Here is a 21,892-nt window from a genome sequence, read left to right on the forward strand (position 1 = left end):
TCTGAGAGGCAGCCAGGAGTCAAACAGCACCCACACATTACACACATATAAAAACAGGAAACAAGACAGAAAATAACAAACTCCTCCTTTGGCCTCTGGTTAATTGATTAAATCTGAAAATGAATGTAAATATACCTAACACTTGTGAAACACACACACACACTCACATGCTGCATTTCTCTTTCTGTAATTGATGATTTGCATTTGATGGCTCAGGATTAGGTCCTCCTTGGCAATGAGAATCAACCCCAAGGCTTGCAGCATATGATGTCACGGGTGGTCTCAGCTGGATGATGTCATTGTGCTGCTGGCTGACCTTTCCGTGAGCTGCTGACCCTTCATCTCACAGGATGAGGATTACACAGAAGAGTGCGCTCGATTGCTCAGTCCAAACATATATTCTGCACATTTGCACGTGCACACAGAGACAGTAAAAACACACATGCTTTTTGTTGATGCTACATTGACAGGCGGGCTCTTTGCTGCTTGGGCTTTTTCCTGCTAGTTTCATCTCGGTTTGTTGGTACTGCCTGTTGGGTGGGATTCAGTTTCAATCATCAGACTTAGTTGTTCTCTTTCTGTTGCAATTTTTAAAGCATAATTAGCAGCATTAGTGTAATACAACACTTTATAAAGTGTAAACTGGAGCTCATGTACAGCATTGTGCAAAAGTCTTTAAGCACCCCTCATTTCTTTATATTTTGCTTCCAATAACCCAGACGTTCTTGCACTTTTTTAAAGTGCTCTTGAGCAATAGTTCTCCAGGCTTTCTGAAGGTCTTTCAGATGTTTTCTTTGGACATTGACTGCTTTTCCCCTCATTTTCAGTCCAGTCCTTGTACCTTTTTAAGCCACTAACCCTGACTTATGAATTATTCAAGCCAAAAAAAGGCACCTAACTCGAGGGATGAAGAAGCGTTATGTCTACACAAAACAACCTTGGTAAAGAACTGATTCTGAATTGTATCTTTTGGCTCTTTCTTACTAGAAGTCTGTCACATAAACACACTATTTGTTCCCATTGCTTTAGTTGCATCTACAAAAAATGCCAAAGGTAACACGGTTTGACAAGCATATAATAGTAATTTTTGTACCAACAAGGTGATTCCAAAAGAGCTGTTGGCTGAAATCTTGGCATATCTCAGCACGGTATGCAGCGTGTCCTTCAAAAAAGCTGAAGACTGGGCAAGTGGAGGACAAAGAAGAAGTGATGGACCTAAAAACTACCTAGAGCTGATGAACAGTATCTGAAAGTCATATCCTTAAAAAAGTCTGGCCCTTCATGTTGATCCATCTGCTGCTGACTGAAGCCTCATCAGGGTCTCAGTGGAAGGATGCTGTCAGGATGTCATTCTTAAGGAAGGGAAATGGGGAAAAGGCTGAGATGTGCCAAATTACTCAAGAGCTGGACTGAAAATCAGAGGCAACAGGTCTGATGGTGTGATGAATCCAAATCTGAAAACTTTGGTTCAAACCTGAACAGGGGTCAGGGGTTCAAATGCCAGGGCATGTATCCAGTAAGGGTCTCCATGTTTATCTGAGAGACAGAAGTTCATAGGAGGTCTTTTATGTTGTAAGTCATACCGTAGAGAGTTGTTTTGGATTATTTGCTAAATATTGACAAATTTATAATTTTTCCTCTTGTTGTGTGACAGATTCCAGTCGAGGCTGTGTGGCCAAGCTTTCGTTCTCCTGTCCTTTGAAGGGCCACTACTGTCTGTACGCCAAATCCTGCTTCACCCTGACCGGCCGGCAGCCACATCTTTGGATTCACATCATGCTGTTACATTTACAGGTGCACCTTAATATACAAATGTGTTAGTAAGTGTAAGACAAGCACCTAAAATAGCACCGATTGTGATTCATGGTGACATTTGTTTTTGGATGCTGCTTTAATTTTGTGGTATGTTTTGGATTTTTCAGAATTTCATTGTGCAAATGACAACCTTGAATTCTTTACATTTATAAGTAAAACCTGAAACTGTTCAGACTCAATTTGTTGTCTCTTAAACAAAGTTGTATGATGGCTTTAATGTTTTTTTTTTTTTCCTTCTTGCTTGCGTGTCTTCTGTGTCTTTATCCGAGCCACATCTCTGTTTTGAATTTGTTTTTGTTCTCCTGCTCTTGTGTTTTCTCTTCCAGAGTAAATCCAGCGTCCCTCTCAGCACCGGGGACGAGTGTGTCCAAAATCTGGCTTCTCTGTGGGAAAAGACGCAGCTTAAAGGAGCTCACAGCTTTTCCATGGCCATGACACAGCAGACTACCCCACACAGGAAGGTACTGGACCACCACTGTGGGTGTGTGTGTGTGTGTGTATGCGCTCATGGTGCTTCCTCGTAAAAGCTATCTGTTTCCACCAGAGAGGATGAAGTCATTGCTTGCGTCAAAGAAAGAAAGAAAGATAGGGAAGCGTCAGCATCCACTTTGTTTAGATGTGGAACGCACTAAATGGACGTTTTTGTATACAGGGCCTCGTTCACCCTGACTCCTCATCTTTATCATGTCTGTTTGTGCGAATGCATATTTGGAGGGTGGGGAGGGTGAGGAGCAGCGTGTGGGTGAATATGGTTTGGAAGTGGGAGGTGTTCCCCATGCTGTCTCTTCATATGTGTGACAAGCTAAGTGCTCATTAGAAAATAATTAGGCTCGCAAATAAAATACAGCTGTTGTTGTCTTTCTATAAACATGTGTTGGGGTTGCAGCCGGATATGGTTCCCATATGGAGCTTGTATATTGAAAAATACATGCATGCATACAGTGCTGTGAAAAAGCACTTGCCCCCTTCCTGTTTTCTTTTTTTTTTTTGCATATTTCTTACACTTGTGACAAATATGTTTCAGATCATTTGAAGAGCTTGGAAAAAAAAAAAGGCGATCAAACAAATTTTAATATTAGACAAAGGTAACTGGGGTAAATGCAAAATGTCATTTTTAAATGATGATTTCATTTATTAAGGGAAGAAGCTATCCAAACCTACCTGCTCTGTGTGAAAAAGTAATTCCCCCCCTAAACCCGATAACTAGTTGTGCCACCCTTGGCAGCAAGAACCGCAATCAAGCATTTGTGATAACTGGTAACGAATCTTTCACATTGTTGTGGAGGAATTTTGGCCCACTCTTCATTGCTGAATTGTTTTAATTCAGGGTTTTTGAGCATGAACGGCCTGTTTAAGGTCATGACAAAGCATCTCTATTGGATATGAGTCTGGACTTTGACTAGGCCACTTTTGTTTTGTGTTTTTGAACCAGAGGTGGACTTGCTGGTGTGTTTCAGATCATTGTCCTGCTGCATAACTTAAGTGAGCTTGAGCCTCAGAGCATGAACTGATGGCCTGATATTCTCCTTCAGGATTTTCTGGCTGTGCCAAGTTTTCTCCATTTGTGGATAATGGTTCTCACTGTGGTTCACTTGAGTCCCAAAGCCTTAGAAATGGCTTTGTAACCCTTTTCCAGACTGATAGATGTCAGTGACTTTGTTTCTTGAGATCCTTTCTTCACTTTGTCAGACAGCTTCTATTTAAGTAGCTTCTTGACTCAGCAGGTCTGGCGGTAATCAGGCCCAGATGTGGCTCGTGAAATTAAAGTCAGCTTTCCAAAAAATGTGGTTAATCAGTTAATTCATGATTAGGCAAGTTTTAAGTGTAAAAAATATGCAAAAAAAAAAAAAAAAGAAATCAGGAAGGGGGCAAACACTTTTTCACAGCACTGTATCCATTCAGTCATTTCACACAAACACGCACATTTAAAGGAAGCAAAGTTGCTGTCCTCTCATGCATTTCATGTGGGTGTGGACTGGTTCTGCCCTCACTGTAATATGCAAAACAGGGTTGTCATTTCATCTGATTGTAACCACATGACTATTGCAGCCAAGTGAATTCACTTTAATACTTGCAACAATAACCTGAAATCCAACCTTAAACTGTGCTCTCCAAACTATGAGAGGGTGTGTGAACATGTTTATGTCCCCACAAGTAAAACAGCTGTGCGCTCACACACTCATACCTGCCTCACATGCATGCCCATAGGGTAAACAGCCTCACTCTGTCACTGTCTGATTTGATTAGCCACTAGCAAATTAGCTTTCCTGATTGGACACATTAACAATACCACTCATGCCTCTTGTTTGTTTTAGGCCTATAAACGTAGAGATGGAAAAGCAACAATTTTACATTTATTTGCCATAAATACACGCTGATAACACAGTAAATCAGCTGACACACTCTGTGTGGTGTTTGGTCAGAAAAATGACTTGTATGTGACGACATCCACGATGACTTTACAACTTACGAGAATCGTTCACCTTCATTGTTTTCACTTCATGCTCATAAAACCCGGTCGATTCTCATTCCCACAACATCAAATACTGCTGCTTTATCACATCTCTGTCAGCAGATTTTTAAAAAACTACAAAGTCCTCATCAGTTAGTTGGAGGGGTGGCAGCTGTCAGCCACGAAGCTGGGAGCTTTGTGCTGTGCTCTTTGGTTCCCTTTGTTTTGATTTACTGACTCTTTCCTTTTCACCCGCTTTTTTATCTTTGCTTTTATTTGCTGGAAATAAAAGCAAAAATATTACTTGGTCGGTTTTTAGAAAAGATCGTGGATGGTGGTTCACTACATTAACTCTCTCCAGTCTGCATGTTGAAGTTTCCTTTTGCATGATAATGAACCCCAAGAACCCCTACGTAAGGACTCATGGCATCTCTGAGGCGCCACAGGCTTTGATTAAACAACAGCATTTGTTGCCCAGGGAAATAGAAGGGGTCTGTAAAGTTTCAGCACAAATTTTCAACAGTGAAGACATCAAAATGTCTGCTTAAGAAGTTATACTGTGTAAACGAACTGCTAATTGTCATGGTTAAGACTGCTGCCTTCACATTAAAATGTGCTTATTGCGAAGCATTGACAGGGAGCGGCAAATACCGCGTCGATAGCTTTAAACAAATTTGCTCACTGCTGCTAATTTTCTTAGCAGAATGAAAAAACATGCTGATGCCAATAGCTTCAGTTTGGGTGCTGATAAAGATCCAGGAGCACAAAACAAGCAGAGTGACTGATTTTTAATGTTTGTTTTTACTTTAAAATTAGTGTAGTGTTATTATTTTTTTTCAGGGAGGGTGAAAAAAAAAAGAGGCAGTGAAAAGAAGGTGTGAAGAAGGAAGAAAGCCACAACCCTTTTCTTCATCCACATTTCCTCTGTGCTTTCTTTCCTCCCCCTGTGAGACCTACGGCTTCACTCCTGTCACTGTCAGACAAACAGGATCACACCTTATTTAACAACAACAGGAAGAGCTGCAAGACAAGGAAAGCTGTTCCATGTATGAGACAGAAAAGGTTACCAGTTACGCCTGCACTGACAGGAAGATTTAAAGGGAGACCGTTGGCCTTTACGAGGCTTTGGTGATTTAAGAGGGTCTATGTTTGGCTTCTGACATTTTAGGTTAGCATTTTTATGGCACAGAGAAAGCTGGTGGGGGCTAAAATGCAAGAGATGGATGGCGGTAAGGGCAATAAGAATAAAGAGAGGAAAAGGACGGGATATTATAAGGAGCCAAAGATGCAGTATTAACCAAAACTAAACCTATGATTAAAACTAAATGAATCACAGATGGATTTAAAATGATAAAAGGTTAAGAGAATGAAGACATAAAAAGAAAAAAAGAGAGTGAAATAAGGGAAAAGAGGAGCTAAGATGGTCATATGGGATGCAGATGACGATGAAAGGAAAGGTCATGGAAAAGGAAGGAGCTGAAGGCTGGTTAGCAAGGGGTAAACTTTGGTGAGGTGAAGACTAAGGAGTGGGGATTATCTTACATAGAGGGAGGAAGAGAGGGAAGACATGGCACAAGATACGAAAGGAGACAGAACAAAGCGGAAGTCTGAGGAAGGAGGTACTTGAAGAGTATTGTTTGACTTTTTCCCTCAGTTTGCCCGGACCGTGAGGGGTTTGTTGATACAACTGTGGTGAAGATAACGCGATGGAGGGAGAGGAGGGACGAAGGCGGGGACCTTAGAGATAAAGACAGAGCCGAGGCTGTGATTAGATAAAGATGTTAGGGGACAAAAAAGGATAGAGGAGGCAGCTGACCTCTGTGTGTGCCCGTTTGAAATGAGGGTTTATAGTCAGGACCCCCTGCCTGCCTGACAGAGCCGTAGATGAAAGTCCACAGAGACAGAAATAAAGCACGTCACCGTTTATTGCTTTAATCCACCTCACTTCCACTCCCCTTCCCAACACTCCCTCTTCTTATCCACTCACCTTTCTCCAGATGTACACTCCCCTCTCCTCCTCTTCCTGCGTCACAGTCTTCTCTTCTCTCCGCAAAAAAATTCACATATATTAATACAGCCTCATCAACCACATTTTTTTCCCCATTTCTGGAGTTAATACCAGTTTGGCTTCTTAAAAAATGTCTATAGACATCTTTTATATTTTCCCAATATATATTAGATAATCTGGATTTTAAGTGACACATAGATAACCTGCAGGACATGCTTTGCAGATTTGGTGCCTTGAGCATTGTTGCACAAAGGGGCAAATTGAAAGGGGGGGGGGAGTTATATGAGGACAGACAGATTATATTCAGACTCACATAATTCAGCCATTGTTTCTTCCTCTCTTTATTGAATCCACCTTTCTGGTCTTGATGACTCAAATATGGTTGTGTTTGTCCACATCAGGCTGTTGCCCAGCTGCAAATTTGTCTCTCTAATCTTAGCAACCTAAAAGCTCATTCAAAACATATACCGCATATTTATTCTGTGCATTACGGCCTTTCGGCTGCGATAATGTGATTATACACACACGCTGTAGTTTAAGGTTTTCTTGTAATGGACTCTGGAAGCAAATACATCTGATCTTACTCATTTTTCTTTGTTAGTGATTCATTTTTTTTTCCGTGTTATGCAGCAGATGTAGATTCTGCGTCCACTCTTACACATTGTTGCTCAACTTCTGACTCACAGCCTTTTTTTTTTTAATCTTTTTTTTCTCCTTCTGTCTCCACTTGCTGCTTTTAAGATGTTTGCTGTGTAATTGGTAAACAATGTTAAAGCTTTTTAAATAATCAGTTGCATGAACTAAAATGTCCATAGAAATGCTTTATCCAGTTTTTTTTTTTCTGAAAGGCAAGAAAGATGAAATGAAGATGACTATAAAGTATGAAATGATTGAGGAGACTTCTCATCCTCTGGTCAAAACACTGAAATCTACAGTCAGGTCCATAATTTGTTGGACAAAATGCATACCTCTGTGCACCACCACAACGGCTTTAAAGCAAACAATCAGCATGGGCTTGAAGTGCAGACTTTCAGCTTTAATTGAAGGAGTTTTACAAAATTTGTGTATGAACTGTTTATGAATTAGAGCAATTTATATACACAGTACAAAGTAACTGGACTGTTGACTGACGAGCACTTTAATGGCCACATGGTCTGTCTCCTTGTTAATTCATGGCAAGTGAAACAGTCACAAAATCTGAAGATGACTCAAAGTGTTGAATTTGTATTTTAGAGCTTTTCACTGTAATTTTAAATACGAGGGAGTGAGGGAGGCCACCGCGAGGCTGAAAAACCAAAACAAACCTGTTAGAGAGAGATTAAAAAAACTTTAGGTGAGACTAAATCAACAATCTGGTGCATTGTTAAAAATGATGAATGCACTGAACAGGTCAGCAACAGCAAAAGGCCTGAAAGACCACAAAAGACACTGAAGTGGATGATGACAGAATTATTTTCACGGTTAAAAAAAACAACCTCCTAACATCTAACCAAGTCAAGAACACTCTCAGGGAGGTAAGAGTATCATTGTCAAGGTCTATAATTAAGAGACGCCTTCATGAATGTAAACAGAGTTTACAACAAGCTGCAAACCACTGATTACACTAAAGAAGAAGTAGGCCAGATTATTCTTTGCCAGAAAACATCTAAAAGAGCCAGCACAGCTCTGGAAAACATTCTTTGAACAAATGAAACCAAGACATATGATGAATGATGGTGAGAGAAAATTATGGAGGAGAGAAAACAGCTTATAATCTGAAGCATATCATCTGTCAAACATGGTGGAGACAGTATTATGGCGTGGGCATGTATGGCTGCCAGTGGAACTGGGTCACTGGTGTTTATTGATGATGTGACTGCTGATAGAAGCAGCGGGCTGAATGGTGAAGTGTACGGGGCTATGCTCTCTGCTCACATTCAGCCAAATGCTGATCAGACAGCACTTCACACTGCAAATGGATAATGACTCAAAGCAAACTGCAAAAGCAATCCAAGAGTTTCTCAAGGTAAAGAAATGGGATATTCTTCTATGGCCAAGTCAGTCATCTGATCCCAACCCAACAGGGCAGCTTTTCAGTTATTACCCACAAACAAGCAGCAATTGAAGGCAGCTGCAGTAACGGCCTGGCAGAGCATCTCAAGGCTGGAAACACAGCGTTTGGTGATGCCCATGGGTTCTAGACTTTAGACATTCATTGACTGTAAATGATTTTTTATGCAAGTATTAAAACAAAGTTAAAGTTATGTTAGTGCATCCAATTACTTTTGAGCCTCTGAAAATGGGACCATGTATAAAAATGGCTGCAGTTCTCAACTGGTTAATGCAACACTTTTGTTGAGCTCCTTTAATCAAAGCTGAAAGTGTGCACTTCAGCCACATCTTGATTGTTTGATTTAAAATCAACTGTGGCAGTGCACAGAGGCAAAACTGACAAGAACTGGGTAACTTATGGATATAACTGTTGCATTATTACTTGAATTAAAAAGAAAAAGATATATATAAAAAAAAAAAAACTAGATAATTACCAAAAAGTAAATGTCCTGCATTCAGAATCCCACAAAAGCAAAAATACAGACATATAATTAGACAAATGTACTTGAATTTTCAAATCAAAAATATTTATTTTGCGGATAAATGGTGAAATATTTGATTTTTAATTGTGATGCATGAATGTGAATGAAAAGTTTTAATGCTGTAGATAGCTGAGGCATTGCTAGTGCAGAACTTTGTATCTCCTTCTATGATTTAGATCTCAAAAACCCCGAATCCCTCACTTCCCATAATGCAGCCTGATAGCACCTTTTGCTCCTTGGTAAACTTTATGTTTTTTTTACATACACTGAACAAATGTTTTCAGAGCCTGACGAGTGCTTCTTGTGCTGCTCTTTGTAGAACTGGTGGAGTGGTTTTTCAGCTATGTTGCCATTTGGTAGATGAACCCACCTTTGAGTCTTTATAAAGGCGGGCGTAAAAAGTCGTGGCACCATCTGTTGGTTTACATTGGAGCCAGTTTGCAGCTTATTGATGTTTCCTGGAAATACTGACTGATCCACACATGGGCAACATTAGATACCTTCGCTAAATTGCACTAGCATATTATAATCATAATCATCATAATCAGTTAAAACAATAAACGTTCAGCAATATTTCCAGATAGCAACATTTTATGGAGTTATTAGTGTAATTATAAAGCACAGTTGGACTGTGTTTGGAGAAAAATTAGTTTACCTTTTGCAAAATCACTGTTCAATAGGAATACACCGTATTTTCTAATATATTTGTGATGCAAAACCTTAATATGCAAAGCAAAAAAAAATAAGTCAAACAGTCACATTATTGCAGTGAAGTAAATAAATACAGATGCAATATACCTCTGAAATGTAGTGGAATACAAGTATAAAGCAGTGTATTGTGAAAACATGAGGGAAAGTAATTTTCTCTCATTTTTTTTCTGTTCATTCTTTGTTCCGTCTACCCTCATCTACTTTTATTGACCCTCTTTTCTTTCACTCCTGCTCTTCTTTCAAAATTCATAATCTTGATATGTCTGTTTTGCAGCAGATGCCTCCTGAAGGTCACTCAGTCCACTGCACATTATGAATATAATAATGCCACACATGGTCCAGGTTTGTCTGTATTTGCAGGCAAATCCCCTTCATTTCAGTTATTTAAGTTGCAACAACATAAAGAAAGCTCTGATCTGTGGAAGACTGAATGCACATGGAAATCCACGGGGAAAAAAATCAGCTTTCACTTTGACATCTTTCCTCTTTAACATCATGGGGGAAAATCAAAACACACTAGTAGCTCAGTGCAGTGTAGCTACGTTTTTTTTTTTATAGTCATTTAAATCCAGCTGCATTTGTGAGGCTGTTTGCTGAAGTGAGAGCTACTCCTGATGATCCTTTCAGTGTACAAGAGCTGTATTTCAGAGAAATGCCGAAGCTGCGGTAAGTTTCTGGGATATTTGAACTGTGCATTCATGATAAATAGGTTTTGGGCAAACCCACATAACAGCACTATAGAAACACTGTTTTAGTTAAAGGTATTGTAAATTTATGGTAAATATACAGTAAATGTCTAAACTGCTGGCAGGAATCTCTCATTTCCATGTATTTCTCCAAGCAAGAAAAAGAAGAAATATCTCGAGGGTTTGAGTGTCACTGAAGTGTATTTGTGTGTATTCACAGTAAAGTATAACTCTTACCATGTGCAGGAGGGCTTCTGGGATTTCTGCTGGGGGTCCAGTCTTCCATTGTTCGTTCTTCTCACACAGATTGACGCTGATATTTTCAGGATTTAAGTAGCTACTTCTTGGAATTGAGGATCACTTATATATGTGTGATTTTGCATTTGCTGGTACCCTGAGCTGTAACAGCATCAGGAATATTAGTGTAATCTAGATAAAACCAATATATATATATATATATATGAAGTCAGGTCTTTTTTTTTTTTTTTTTCATCAGGTTATGCCACCTGTCAAAAATGTCTGATTGCAATTCTGGAAACTGCTTGAAATATCTTTTACTGCACAGTGTCAAGGGTCTGTGCGTTGCATGTAAACCATAAAGTGATGGCAAGTGAGTGCTAGCTGTCATCACTTTCACCTTCATGCCTTGGCTAAGCCACCTTATGGATGTGTCAGATATCTGCAATGAGTTTCTCATCTTGACTTGACAGGTCAGGTGTTCCTTGTCCTCTACCACCTTCCTTCTTTTTTCTTCTTTTTTATCCACATCAGCTTTGGTGTCCAGAAGGTTCTTTTTTAATCTTTTCTTTAAGTTGTTTTTCAGGGGGACACAACATTCACCACCTTAGTTAATTCAGCCCAACTTTTTTCACATCAGATTCTTCTGCTTTAGCACAGATGCCTGATCTCTCCATGACTTACAGTACCAGTCAAAAGTTTAGACACACCTTCTCATTCAGTGATTTTTTTCATTATTTAAAAATTGTCTGCATTGTAGATTAATACTAAAATCATCCAAACTATGAAAAAATACATATGGAAGTAAAGAAAAACGACAGTCCATCATTACTTCAAGAAATTAAGCTCAGTCAGTCTGAAAAATTTCAAGAACTTTGAAAGTATCCTCAAGTGCAGTCGTAAAGACCATCAAACGTTATGATGAGACCACCCCAGGAAAGAAAGACCAAGAGGTTGCCTCTGTTGAATGGGATAAGTTCATCAGAGTTACCAGCCTCAGAAACTACAAGTTAACAGTACCCCAGATAAGAACCCACCTAAATGCTTCACAGAGTTCAAGTAGCACAAACATCTCAACTGTTCAGAGAAGACTGCGTGAATCTGGACTTTATAGTTGAATTGCTGCAAAGAAGCCACTTCTAAGGAAGCACAACAAGAGGAAGAGAATGGCTTTGGCCAAGGAACACAAGGAATGGACATTAGACCAGTGGAAATCCATCCTTTGGTCTGATGAGTCCAAATTTGAGATTTTTGGTTCCAAACGCCATGTTTTTGTAAGATGCAGAAAAGGTGATGGTTCCAACATGCATAGTTCCCACTGTGAAGTATGGAGGAGGAAGTCTGATGGTATGGGGGTGCTTTGCTGGTGACACTGTTGGTGATGCATTCAAAATCCAAGACACACTTAACCAGCATGGCTGCCATAGCATTCTGCAGCGACATGCCATCCCATCTGGTTTGCACTTAGTGGCAACATCATTTGTTTTTTAACAGGACAATGACCCCAAAAACACCTCCAGACCGCAGAGTGAAGGCAAAGCAGCCAACGAGTGCTCAGCACCTCTGGGAACTCCTTCAAGACTGTTGGGAAATCATTTCAGGTGATTGCCTCATGAAGCTGACTGAGAGAATGCCAAGAGTGTGCAAAGCTGTAATCAAAGCAAAAGGTGCCTACTTTGAAGAATCTAAAATCTAAAACATATTTTGGCTATTTTAACACTTTGAAGTTTACTACATGATTCCTTTTGTGTTCCTTCGTAGTCTGGATGACTTCAGTATTGATTTACAATGTAGGAAAAAATAAAGAAAGAAAAACATTGAACGAGAAGGTGTGCCCAAACTTTTGACTGGTACTGTGTCTTGGGGTAAATGGGTTTCCTTAAATAAAGAAATGGGAGTGTGGCAGTATCCTCTTTCTCTTTAGGCTGCTCCCTTTAGGGATCACCACAGCAGATCATCTGCCTCCATCTCACTCTATCTCTAGCATCCTTCTCTGTTACGCCAACCCTCTGCATGTCTCCTTCACTACACCCATTAATCTTTTCTGTGGTCTTCCTTTGTTCCTCATGTCTGGCAGCTCCATATTCAACCCCCTTTCTCCAGTATATCCACTCTCCCTCCTCTGACATGTCCAAACCATCTCAGCCTTGCTTCTCTAACTTTGTCTCCAAACTTCTTAAACCTGAGCTGTCCCTCTGATATACTAATTTCTAATCCAAGGAAAATTGGAACATCTACCACCTCCAGTTCGGCCTCCTGTCTTTTTACCAGTGCCACCATCTCCAAACCATAGCAGGTCTCACTACCATCTTGTAAATCTTTTCAGTCTTGCTGCTATCCTTCTGTTATAAATCACCTCGACACTCGTCTCCACCCACTCCACCCTGCCTGCACTCTCTTCTTCACCTCTCTCTGTTGCTTTGGTTGGGGGCGTAGCAGTATGCTGGCTGCAAACAGCAGGCACGGTTAAAATGATTCTGATACAATAACAGCATGAACTCTTTGCATATTTTATTTTATTTTTTTACCTGTATAATTCATGTGTTGTTGGACTAGATACATAGTCACTATCGATCACAGCGTCACCACCATGAAGTTTAAATATAATATAGGACAGTTTAATATTTGTGCAGCTCAGCTGTTCCATGTCTTTGTTTTCTTTCTGTTTGTCTCCAGGACCTGGACAACCTTCAGATCCAGCTGGAAGAGGTGCGTTTCTTTGACCTGTTTGGATACAGTGAGGAGGAAGGAGGTTGGCTCTGCTTCATGTGTAACAACCCTGAGAAAGCTACAGGTATAAACACACACACACACACATGCACACACACACACACACACACACACACACACACACACACACACACTAACAGAGGCAATGAGAACAGAAGGTCTTACTATCTGAAAATTGAATCCCTCCACATTTATAAACATTTCAGTGTACATTTCCGCTCTTGCATATCATCAGACATCAAAATTACACACTCTGCCTCACACAACACGTTCTCCTGCACTTTCCCCTGAATTGCTCCCATCCTTTGCTCTCTTCTCTAAACAGAGGAATGAACAACTAAAGCAGGATTTTAGAAGATTGCTTTTTCATCTCTTGTCATTTCAGCAGCTCTCTTGGGCATAGTTTTCTTTCTCTGGGGAGCTCCATGGGATGCTTTCCCTCAAAATGCCTTCAAGAGATATAAACTTTTCTCAGAACAGTGAAGGAAACTGGAGCAAAAACCAGCTGTTACGAAACAGCTGCCAGCCTGATTTAAGCCTTTTAAAAGTCACTATAAGCAGTCAGTCACTGCCACCGTGACTCAGATGTGATTACTTTACTTTGGACCAGTGGCCCCTTTCAGTGAGCACTTTGTGCTGATGAAGTAAGACTTGGAATAATGACCACATCTTAAATCACCTTTGGTTAACAATCTGAGTACGTTTGTGTTTTCTGTTTGCTGATTAGACCTCTACACACTAAAATCATGGTACAGTGGTGATTGAAAGTTTATAAACCATTTTCAGATATTAGATAAAGAGAACCCAATTAAATGAGATGAATATATCAGACTTTGTCCTTTGTTTACTGAGGAAAATGATCCAGTATTTGTGAGTGACAAAAGTACATGAACCCCTGGTTTAGCTGCAAATGTAGAGGCAAAAAGAGGTGGTTTTAATCAACAGATTCCAATCGGGTGCGCGATGGCACTTTGTTTCATGAAACAGTGATCCGTCAGAGTCTGATCTTCATAACCTTGGTTTGTGGAGGTGAATCATGGCCTCCTATCAAGACTTTGAACTGCATCTACACCCAATATTTAATGGAAGACGCTCAGGACCGTTGTTAGAGCCTGAAGTGGTCAGTCGTGTAATAAAGGTAAGTGCAGAATATGCAGAGCATTTTTCTGTAAGAAGGTAGCCTGATGTTATGAGGAAATGAGGGACTGCCTCCTCTGCTCTGAGTGTGTGAGAGTGAGTGAGAGTAACATTAGCTGTATGTAGCCTCATCCCTCTGTGAAAGCATGCTGATAGAGGGAGCTACAACGGCCCAAAATGTGTCTAAGTGGCCCGTGTTAGAGTGAACTGTTAGTATCCAGCAGTATACTGTGTTCACTGCATCCTAAAGGAATAAAGTCCTGTTGGTGCAACTTTCCTTCAGCTTCTGCATCTGCACTGTTCTGCATCTGTCCACTTTGCCAAGTTGGCCCAGACATGAAAGCTAGTAGCCAACTAGGAGACAGGCTAAAGTAAGAACACTTACATTTCCCAGAGGTCTCCCTACTACAGCTACAGTAGGTGCGCGAATCTGGTGGAGGTAACAATCATGGCAGAGCATCAAGTGTAAAACACAGGGCAGACCCAGCAAAACATTTCTTCCAACTTTACCAGCAGCCGACAACTCCGGAGTGCACTTTAAATATCATTTAGAAATACTGAGGAATGTTTTTGCATTGCGTGGGTTTGTGTTCATGGAGATGCTGATGATTGCTGCGGCATCATCATATTTAACTTTTTCCATTTTACATCTAAGCCAACTGATGTAATGTAGCAAACAGTTTAGAGTCAAACTGTTGCTCTGGGTTTAGAAACTCGCTTGTATACTGTACGTCAGAGTTGATGATAAACTGCCTCAGACATCAGAGCAAATGTCTTGTATGATTAGGCACGGTTCCACTACAAGCTATTGGATTGGTTTCTGCAAGGTTTTTGCTACCACTTGTCATAATTCTGATAATGCTTCTGCCTTTCTTAAAAACTCCGTAATCACTAAACACATTTCATTTATGTTGAGGTTTCCCTAATTCTCCTTTATCTATAATTTCACTTCTATTACAGACTATCTGTAATCTGAGGTTTGACAAACTGCTCTTTCTATAACCTCCAAATTAGGGAAATTCTAACCCCACAGTTATGTCTATGTAGGGTCTTTACCTTACAGTATAAAGTGCCTTGAGGCGACTGTTTGTTGTGATTTGGCACTGTAAAAATAAAATTGAATTAAAGTGCATTATGGCATAAAATAAAAAAATACGGAAATCAGCAGTATGCCATATTTAAGTGTTGGGAGGGTTTCTTTAGCTTTATGTAATTAGAAAAATCCTGTAAAAGTCAGGTAGAGGTAAAGACTTGTGTCTGTGACAAAATCTCAAATAGATGAACCTGACCTGGCTACCATTAATATGGTCTTGACTACACTGGATGCTTGGAATAACACGACACAGTCCAGTTCACTTGGAATTGCTTCTTTATAATAATCAGAAATAAGATGAGCTTATTGTGAGTCCATTTAAACAAATGATCTTCATCCATTTAAGTGGTATTGATATTTATATGGCTCATTTTGAGACTTTGCAATCTAGACAATACAAAAGCCAAATGAACGGCATTCTTTGAGCTCTGCTGCACAGAACTAACCGGAGTATTCACTGAGCTGCCTGAATGACTGGAAGGAATGGATGATTACCTTTTAAGTTCATGCCAGTCTGTCTTCATTACAAGAGGCTTTAGAAAGGAAATGGTGATATCCTGTGTGTGTGTGTGTGTGTGTGTGTGTGTGTGTGTGTGTGTGTGTGTGTGTGTGTGTGTGTGTGTGTGTGTGTGTGTGTGTGTGTGTGTGTGTGTGTACAGTACTGTGCAAAAGTCCAGAGCCACCCCTCATTCCTTTACTCCAGGATGCTCTCTTGTCATTTTTTTTAAGTGGTCTTAGACAAACAAAAATAATCATCTAAACATTACAAAAGATGCCCTGCTCAAGGGATGACTCAGTGTTGTCTCTACACATAAGATACAACTTAGCAAAGTTTAAAGGTTATCTTTAAGCACTTTGTTACTAGCAGCCTGTCGCAAAATTTTTTACACACAATTTTTTTTACAGATTTATTTAGTTGCCAGTGCCAAAGTTAACACAGTTTACCAGCCATGAAATAGTATTTTTGCAGCAGGAGGGTGATTCCCAACACGCTATTTGCTAAAAAGCATGGTGTGAAGCATTTCCTTAAAAAAACCTGAGGAAACTGAACAAGTGGACAAAAGAAGAAGTGACAGGCCTAAAAAATTATCTATGGTAGATGAACAGCATCTGAAAGTCATGTAATTAAGAAACGGGAAAAAAAAATCCTATAAAGACCTGACATCAGACCTGAGAAATGGTCTCAGGGGAAGAGTGGCTGTCAGAGGAGGAATGAATCCAGATTTGAAAATTTTGTAAAACACGGTGGAGGCTCTGAAATTGTTTGGAGCTGCATTTCAGCCAGTGGTGTTGGAGATTTTGTCAAAATTGATGAAATTATGAATATCAGATTTTGATCCACTATGCAATACCATCTGGAAAGCATCTGGTTGGCAAACGGCTTCATTTTTCAGTGTGACAGTGATCCCAAAAATGCTCTTCTCTGCATGCTTCTCTGCATGTCTGTCTGAAGACTTGGACGGTTTTTATACAGTAGTTGCTGCTTTTAGCCAATACAGTATTCTTAAAAAGAGGATATGATGTTGAATATTGGTACACTAAAATGATTGACACCGTATTTATGCATGTTTTCAAAGCAGTATCACGCCCACCTGTTGAGTACAAATGTTCCAAAATTAGACTTTAGTGTTTAAACAGTTCAGTTAACACAACACATCACAGTGACACCTGGGTTTGATAAGACACATTAATAATGAGGCCACCAGCAATCATAAAAGAATATATATCTGTACCAAAGTCAGGCTCAGTCACTCAGGCCCTTAAATCAGCTAAAATCACTTTCAATAAACCTGTAAAGAGATATCATACCACTACAGCAAACATGGAAACATAAGCACAGTAAGCTTTAACTAATGAGTTTTTTTGAAGTCATTAAATTTAAATTTTTTCATATTTAACATTTGATATTTATGAGATTCTCAGTTGAATAAAGATTTGCAGTAATTTGGAAATGAATTGATAGGGTGTGCCAATTTTTCTCCATGTACGGTTATAAAATATGTAATGTATTTACTGAAATAGTAGAATCACCCTGTCTGTGGTATTTTAGCAGAAAATGACCTGAATTGCTTAATTCGGGTAAAACGTGCTGTCATCTTTCTGTGCTCTTCTTCTCCAGCCTTGTTGTGCCAGAGATTCCTTCCTTTTTTTTTTAAAGGTCTTTACCTTAAAATATAAACTTGCTGGAAATTATTGCATTTATTCAGCCAGACTGGATTTACAGGAAATGTATTGCACTACTTCAGTCATTGCAGCACAGTGTCTAAATCCGTGCCATGTGAACATGTTTTCACCAAAATGAATATGGTCATAAAACAAGACCACAATGTGCAGTGAGAGCCAAAATGAAAACTCAGAACCATCCACTGGGAACTTAGCTGTCCAACTGAAAGCTGTCCAGTGTTTTAGCTTAAATTACTGTAAATGACAACAGTGACTCAACTTATCAACTCAACTTATATGTGTGCATTTTGGAACTGGAATATTACACTTTTAGATGGCCCTAGTTGTTTTTTCCTTTTATAAATAAAAACATGACATATCAGTTTACGTGTTTACATGTATGCATGCTGGTCATATTACAAGCTGCACCCAGCCAAGGTTTGACTTTATAATGCTTTATATGGCTGCACTACAATGATTTAAAAAAACAAGAACAACTACTTGCTGACTTGGCATGAGTGACTCAGAGGTCTCTCTCTCTCTCTCACACACACACACACACACACACAAACGCGCATGAAGTTTGTTTCATCTTTTAAAGGTAAAGAAGAAAAGAGGGAAAGTTGAAGTTCTTTTCACTGTAAAGGGCAAAGTGGATGCGTGTGTGTGTGTGTGTGTGCGTGCCTGAATACGGCATGTCACGAGTATGCTCTCTTATACTGTGCTCCTTGGGCTTGATGGGTATTTTCTCTTGGACAACATACTGTTCAATATGTACTTAATTGCCAAACTAACAGCAGAGATTTTTTACGAGCATCAGGAAAGAAAGGAGACATTACTCCAAGTACATTATATACAGTCTAAAATATGCATAAAAAATATATCTGGATTGCTGCAGTTTTGTGGATTTGTTCACATTTGTTTATTTCAGAAAGACAAATCCACTGTTTGCAAAAATCTGGAAAACCCCAAGAGTCAGCATCCCAGCATCAATCAGTGAAGACAGAAATTCTAACATTCAGGAATTATGTTGCAAATTCTGGAGGTTTTCTGGCTAAAGAGAAACGTTTATCACACTGTGAAATTCTGAGTGTCGTTACGGTAAAAAGGAGTTTTGCAGCTTAGTGGAATTTTGTTAAATTAAGACAGCATTTCTCAAGGGTGCTTTTGGAGGTTCTGGTGACATCATCAAGCAAGATTAGGGCAGCATGTTAGCTAATACATATGTGACTGTCATGCCCTTTGTACACAGTGCTGCATCATTTATGCAACTCTACTGCCAGACCTTCCATCTTATATTTCTTCTCTTATTTAAAACTTTACTACAGAATTACTTTTTTTTTTTATATATATTATTTGAGGTCCCTGATATGCTGGTTGCATGTTTGTTGTATTATTATGATTTTTTTTTAATTTTACACTCAGGTTTTGATATCATTTAGATGATCAGGTAAAGTTAAACTGAGGTTACATGGAACAGGCAGCTTGAATGTAACAGTGTGAGCAAGACTTTGGAGTCATTGAGGTTTTTTTAGTGGAAACAGTTTCAAAACCATAAATTGAAGTTGGGGGGCAATGACAGGAACTGCAAATCAGAACAATTTATGTGCTAATTCTTGTGTAACAGGACACTTGTAGGCAGGATGTGGCATTAGGTTTGGTGAACCTAAATATGAAAAGGATGCTAGTATATTACTGTATATACAGTAAATGCATATATATATATATATATATATATATATATATATATATATATATATATATATATATATATATATATATATATATATATATATATATATATATACTACCTGGCCAAAAAAAAAGTCACCACCTGGATTTAATAGGTACGAGCCACCTATTGGATAATTACTGCATGTGCAATTATCTTTCAGCTCGCAACAAGTTATTTAACCCCAACTGGTGCAATCAGTTGCTTCTCATTTCTTAAACAACCATGTCGAAAGACACATCGCGTGGTCGTGGAAAAGACGTCAGTCTATTTGAGAAGGGTCAAATCATTGGAGTGCATCAAGCAGAGAAAACCTCTAAGGAGATTGCAGAAACTACTAAAATTGGGTTAAGAATTGTCCAACGCATTATTAAAAACTGGAAGGATAGTGGGGACCCATTGTCTTCGAGGAAGAAATGTGTCTGGAAAAAAATCCTGAATGATCGTGATCGGCGATCACTTAAACGTTTGGTAAAATCAAATTGAAGAAAAACAACAGTAGCACTCAGGGCTATGTATAATAGTGAAAGTAAGAGCATTTCCACATGCACAATGCAAAGGGAACTCAAGGGATTGGGACTGAACAGCTGTGTAGCCTTAAGAAAACCACTAATCAGTGAAGCTAACGGGGAAAAAAAAGGCTTCAGTTTGCTAGGGAGCATAAAGATTGGACTCTGGAGCAATGGAAGGAGGTCATGTGGTCTGATGAGTCCAGATTTACCCTGTTCCAGAGTGATGGGCCCATCAGGGTAAGAAGAGAGGCAGGTGAAGTGATGCACCCATCATGCCTAGTACCTACTATACAAACCTGTGGGGACAGTGCTATGATCTGGGGTTGCTGCAGTTGGTCAGGTCTAGGTTCAGCAGCATTATGTGCTCAAAGAATGAGGTCAGCTGACTACCTGAATATACTGAATGACCAGGTTATTCCATCAATGGATTTTTTCTTCCCTGATGGCACGGGCATATTCCAAGATGACAATGCCAGGATTCATCGGGCTTGAATTGTGAAAGAGTGGTTCTGGAAGCATGAGACATCATTTTCACACATGGATTGGCCTCCACAGAGTCCAGACCTCAACCTCATTGAGAATCTTTGGGATGTGTTGGAGAAGGCTTTGCGCAGTGGTCAGAATCTGCCATCATCACTGCAAGATCTCGGTGAAAAATTAATACGACACTGGATGGAAATAAATCTTGTGACATTGCAGAAGCTTATCGAAACAATGCCACAGTGAATGCATGCTGCAATCAAAGCTAAAGGCGGTCCAACTAAATATTAGTGTGTGAACTTTTTTTTGGTGGCGACTTTTTTTATGGCCAGGCAGTGTATATGATGGTACAATTAGAAGACCAGGAGACCTCTGGGCCATTGTTCTTTAGACAGATATGAACAAGATGGAGATGTTTGACCAAAGTCCAGACCTTTTGAAGTCCAGTTTTCAACCTGATTGAAATGCTGTGGCGGGATCTGAAAAGCTGATTTGGACTTTTGCAGTAAATCTTTGTAGAGCATATGGCATAACCACCAAGTTGACCCTGCTAGCATTCATGCTTGTGTGTGATGTTTCACGTGTTATTTACCTCGTGGTCGTGCCCCGGTGTTTTAAATGTGGTACCAGCTACAATAGGGACGTAGACAATGGGACTTTTTTCCCTCCTGGACCTCTGCTTTGCTGTGGTCAGTTTTTGTTTTGTTTTGGTTTTTTGTTTGTTTTGTTTTGGGGGGTTTTATTCCCACTTCTTTGTATATTCCCTTACATCCATTGTGATACTTTTAACAATCTCCTTCTAGGAATTTGCTTACATCTATGAGGCCTTATTCCTTATATTGACTTGATGGTTATTATTCTCTCAATAATCTATTCAAAAATTGCTGTTTTTTTTTTCTTCCCCTTGCTAGAATTTCCAGGAAGCACACTGGTGACATCGAAGTTTTTTAACATCTGATACTGCACAAAAAGAAAAATAATAATAATTTAAAGACATTTTCATCAATAATTTGGGGAATGCTGACCTTCCTCTAGCTTCCTAATACTGCCACTTACATGGACAGTGAATGACTCACTTTTCAGTGAGTATTTCGAGATTTTACATTTCCCCTTGTAGTTCAGGATACGTGTCCCTGCTCTCCTCACACTTAATGTTCTTGTGGTCCTGAAGCCAAAAACAGCAAACCTCCAAAGTAATACACGCATCCATTTACACGTTGTAAAAGCCGGTCACACTGACAAATACAAATCCATAGAAAGTAGGCTTTTCTTCTTACATGCATTGCTCAGAGAAATGAAAGGAACATTTTGAAAACATCAGATCTCAATGGGAAAAAATAATGCTGGATATCTATACTGATATGGAGTGGTTAATTTGTTAGGAACAAAAGCATGCCATATATATATATATATATATATAAAATATACTCTGAGCCCTAAACTGAACTGTTACGCACCATGTAAATTATTCTATTGTTTGACTTGCACTTTACCAGGCCAGCTGCAATAACGTGCCCTCGTCTAAATACCAGCGACTACAATTTTATATTTTTACCCCAGATA

At 39.4% G+C, this 21,892-nt stretch overlaps 1 protein-coding gene across 1 annotated transcript in view; it reads left to right on the forward strand.

The window, feature by feature from the left end:
• Positions 1-21,892, forward strand: part of veph1 (ventricular zone expressed PH domain-containing 1) — a 77,042-nt gene that overhangs the window by 45,510 nt on the left and 9,640 nt on the right. Inside the window, exons 9-11 of the mRNA XM_030744974.1 lie at positions 1,655-1,794; positions 2,142-2,276; positions 13,159-13,276. Of these exons, the coding sequence (XP_030600834.1) occupies positions 1,655-1,794; positions 2,142-2,276; positions 13,159-13,276 (393 nt within the window). The remainder of the gene's footprint in view (positions 1-1,654; positions 1,795-2,141; positions 2,277-13,158; positions 13,277-21,892) is intronic.

Source organism: Archocentrus centrarchus, chromosome 13 (assembly GCF_007364275.1).
Source record: "Archocentrus centrarchus isolate MPI-CPG fArcCen1 chromosome 13, fArcCen1, whole genome shotgun sequence".
NCBI lineage: Eukaryota > Metazoa > Chordata > Actinopteri > Cichliformes > Cichlidae > Archocentrus > Archocentrus centrarchus.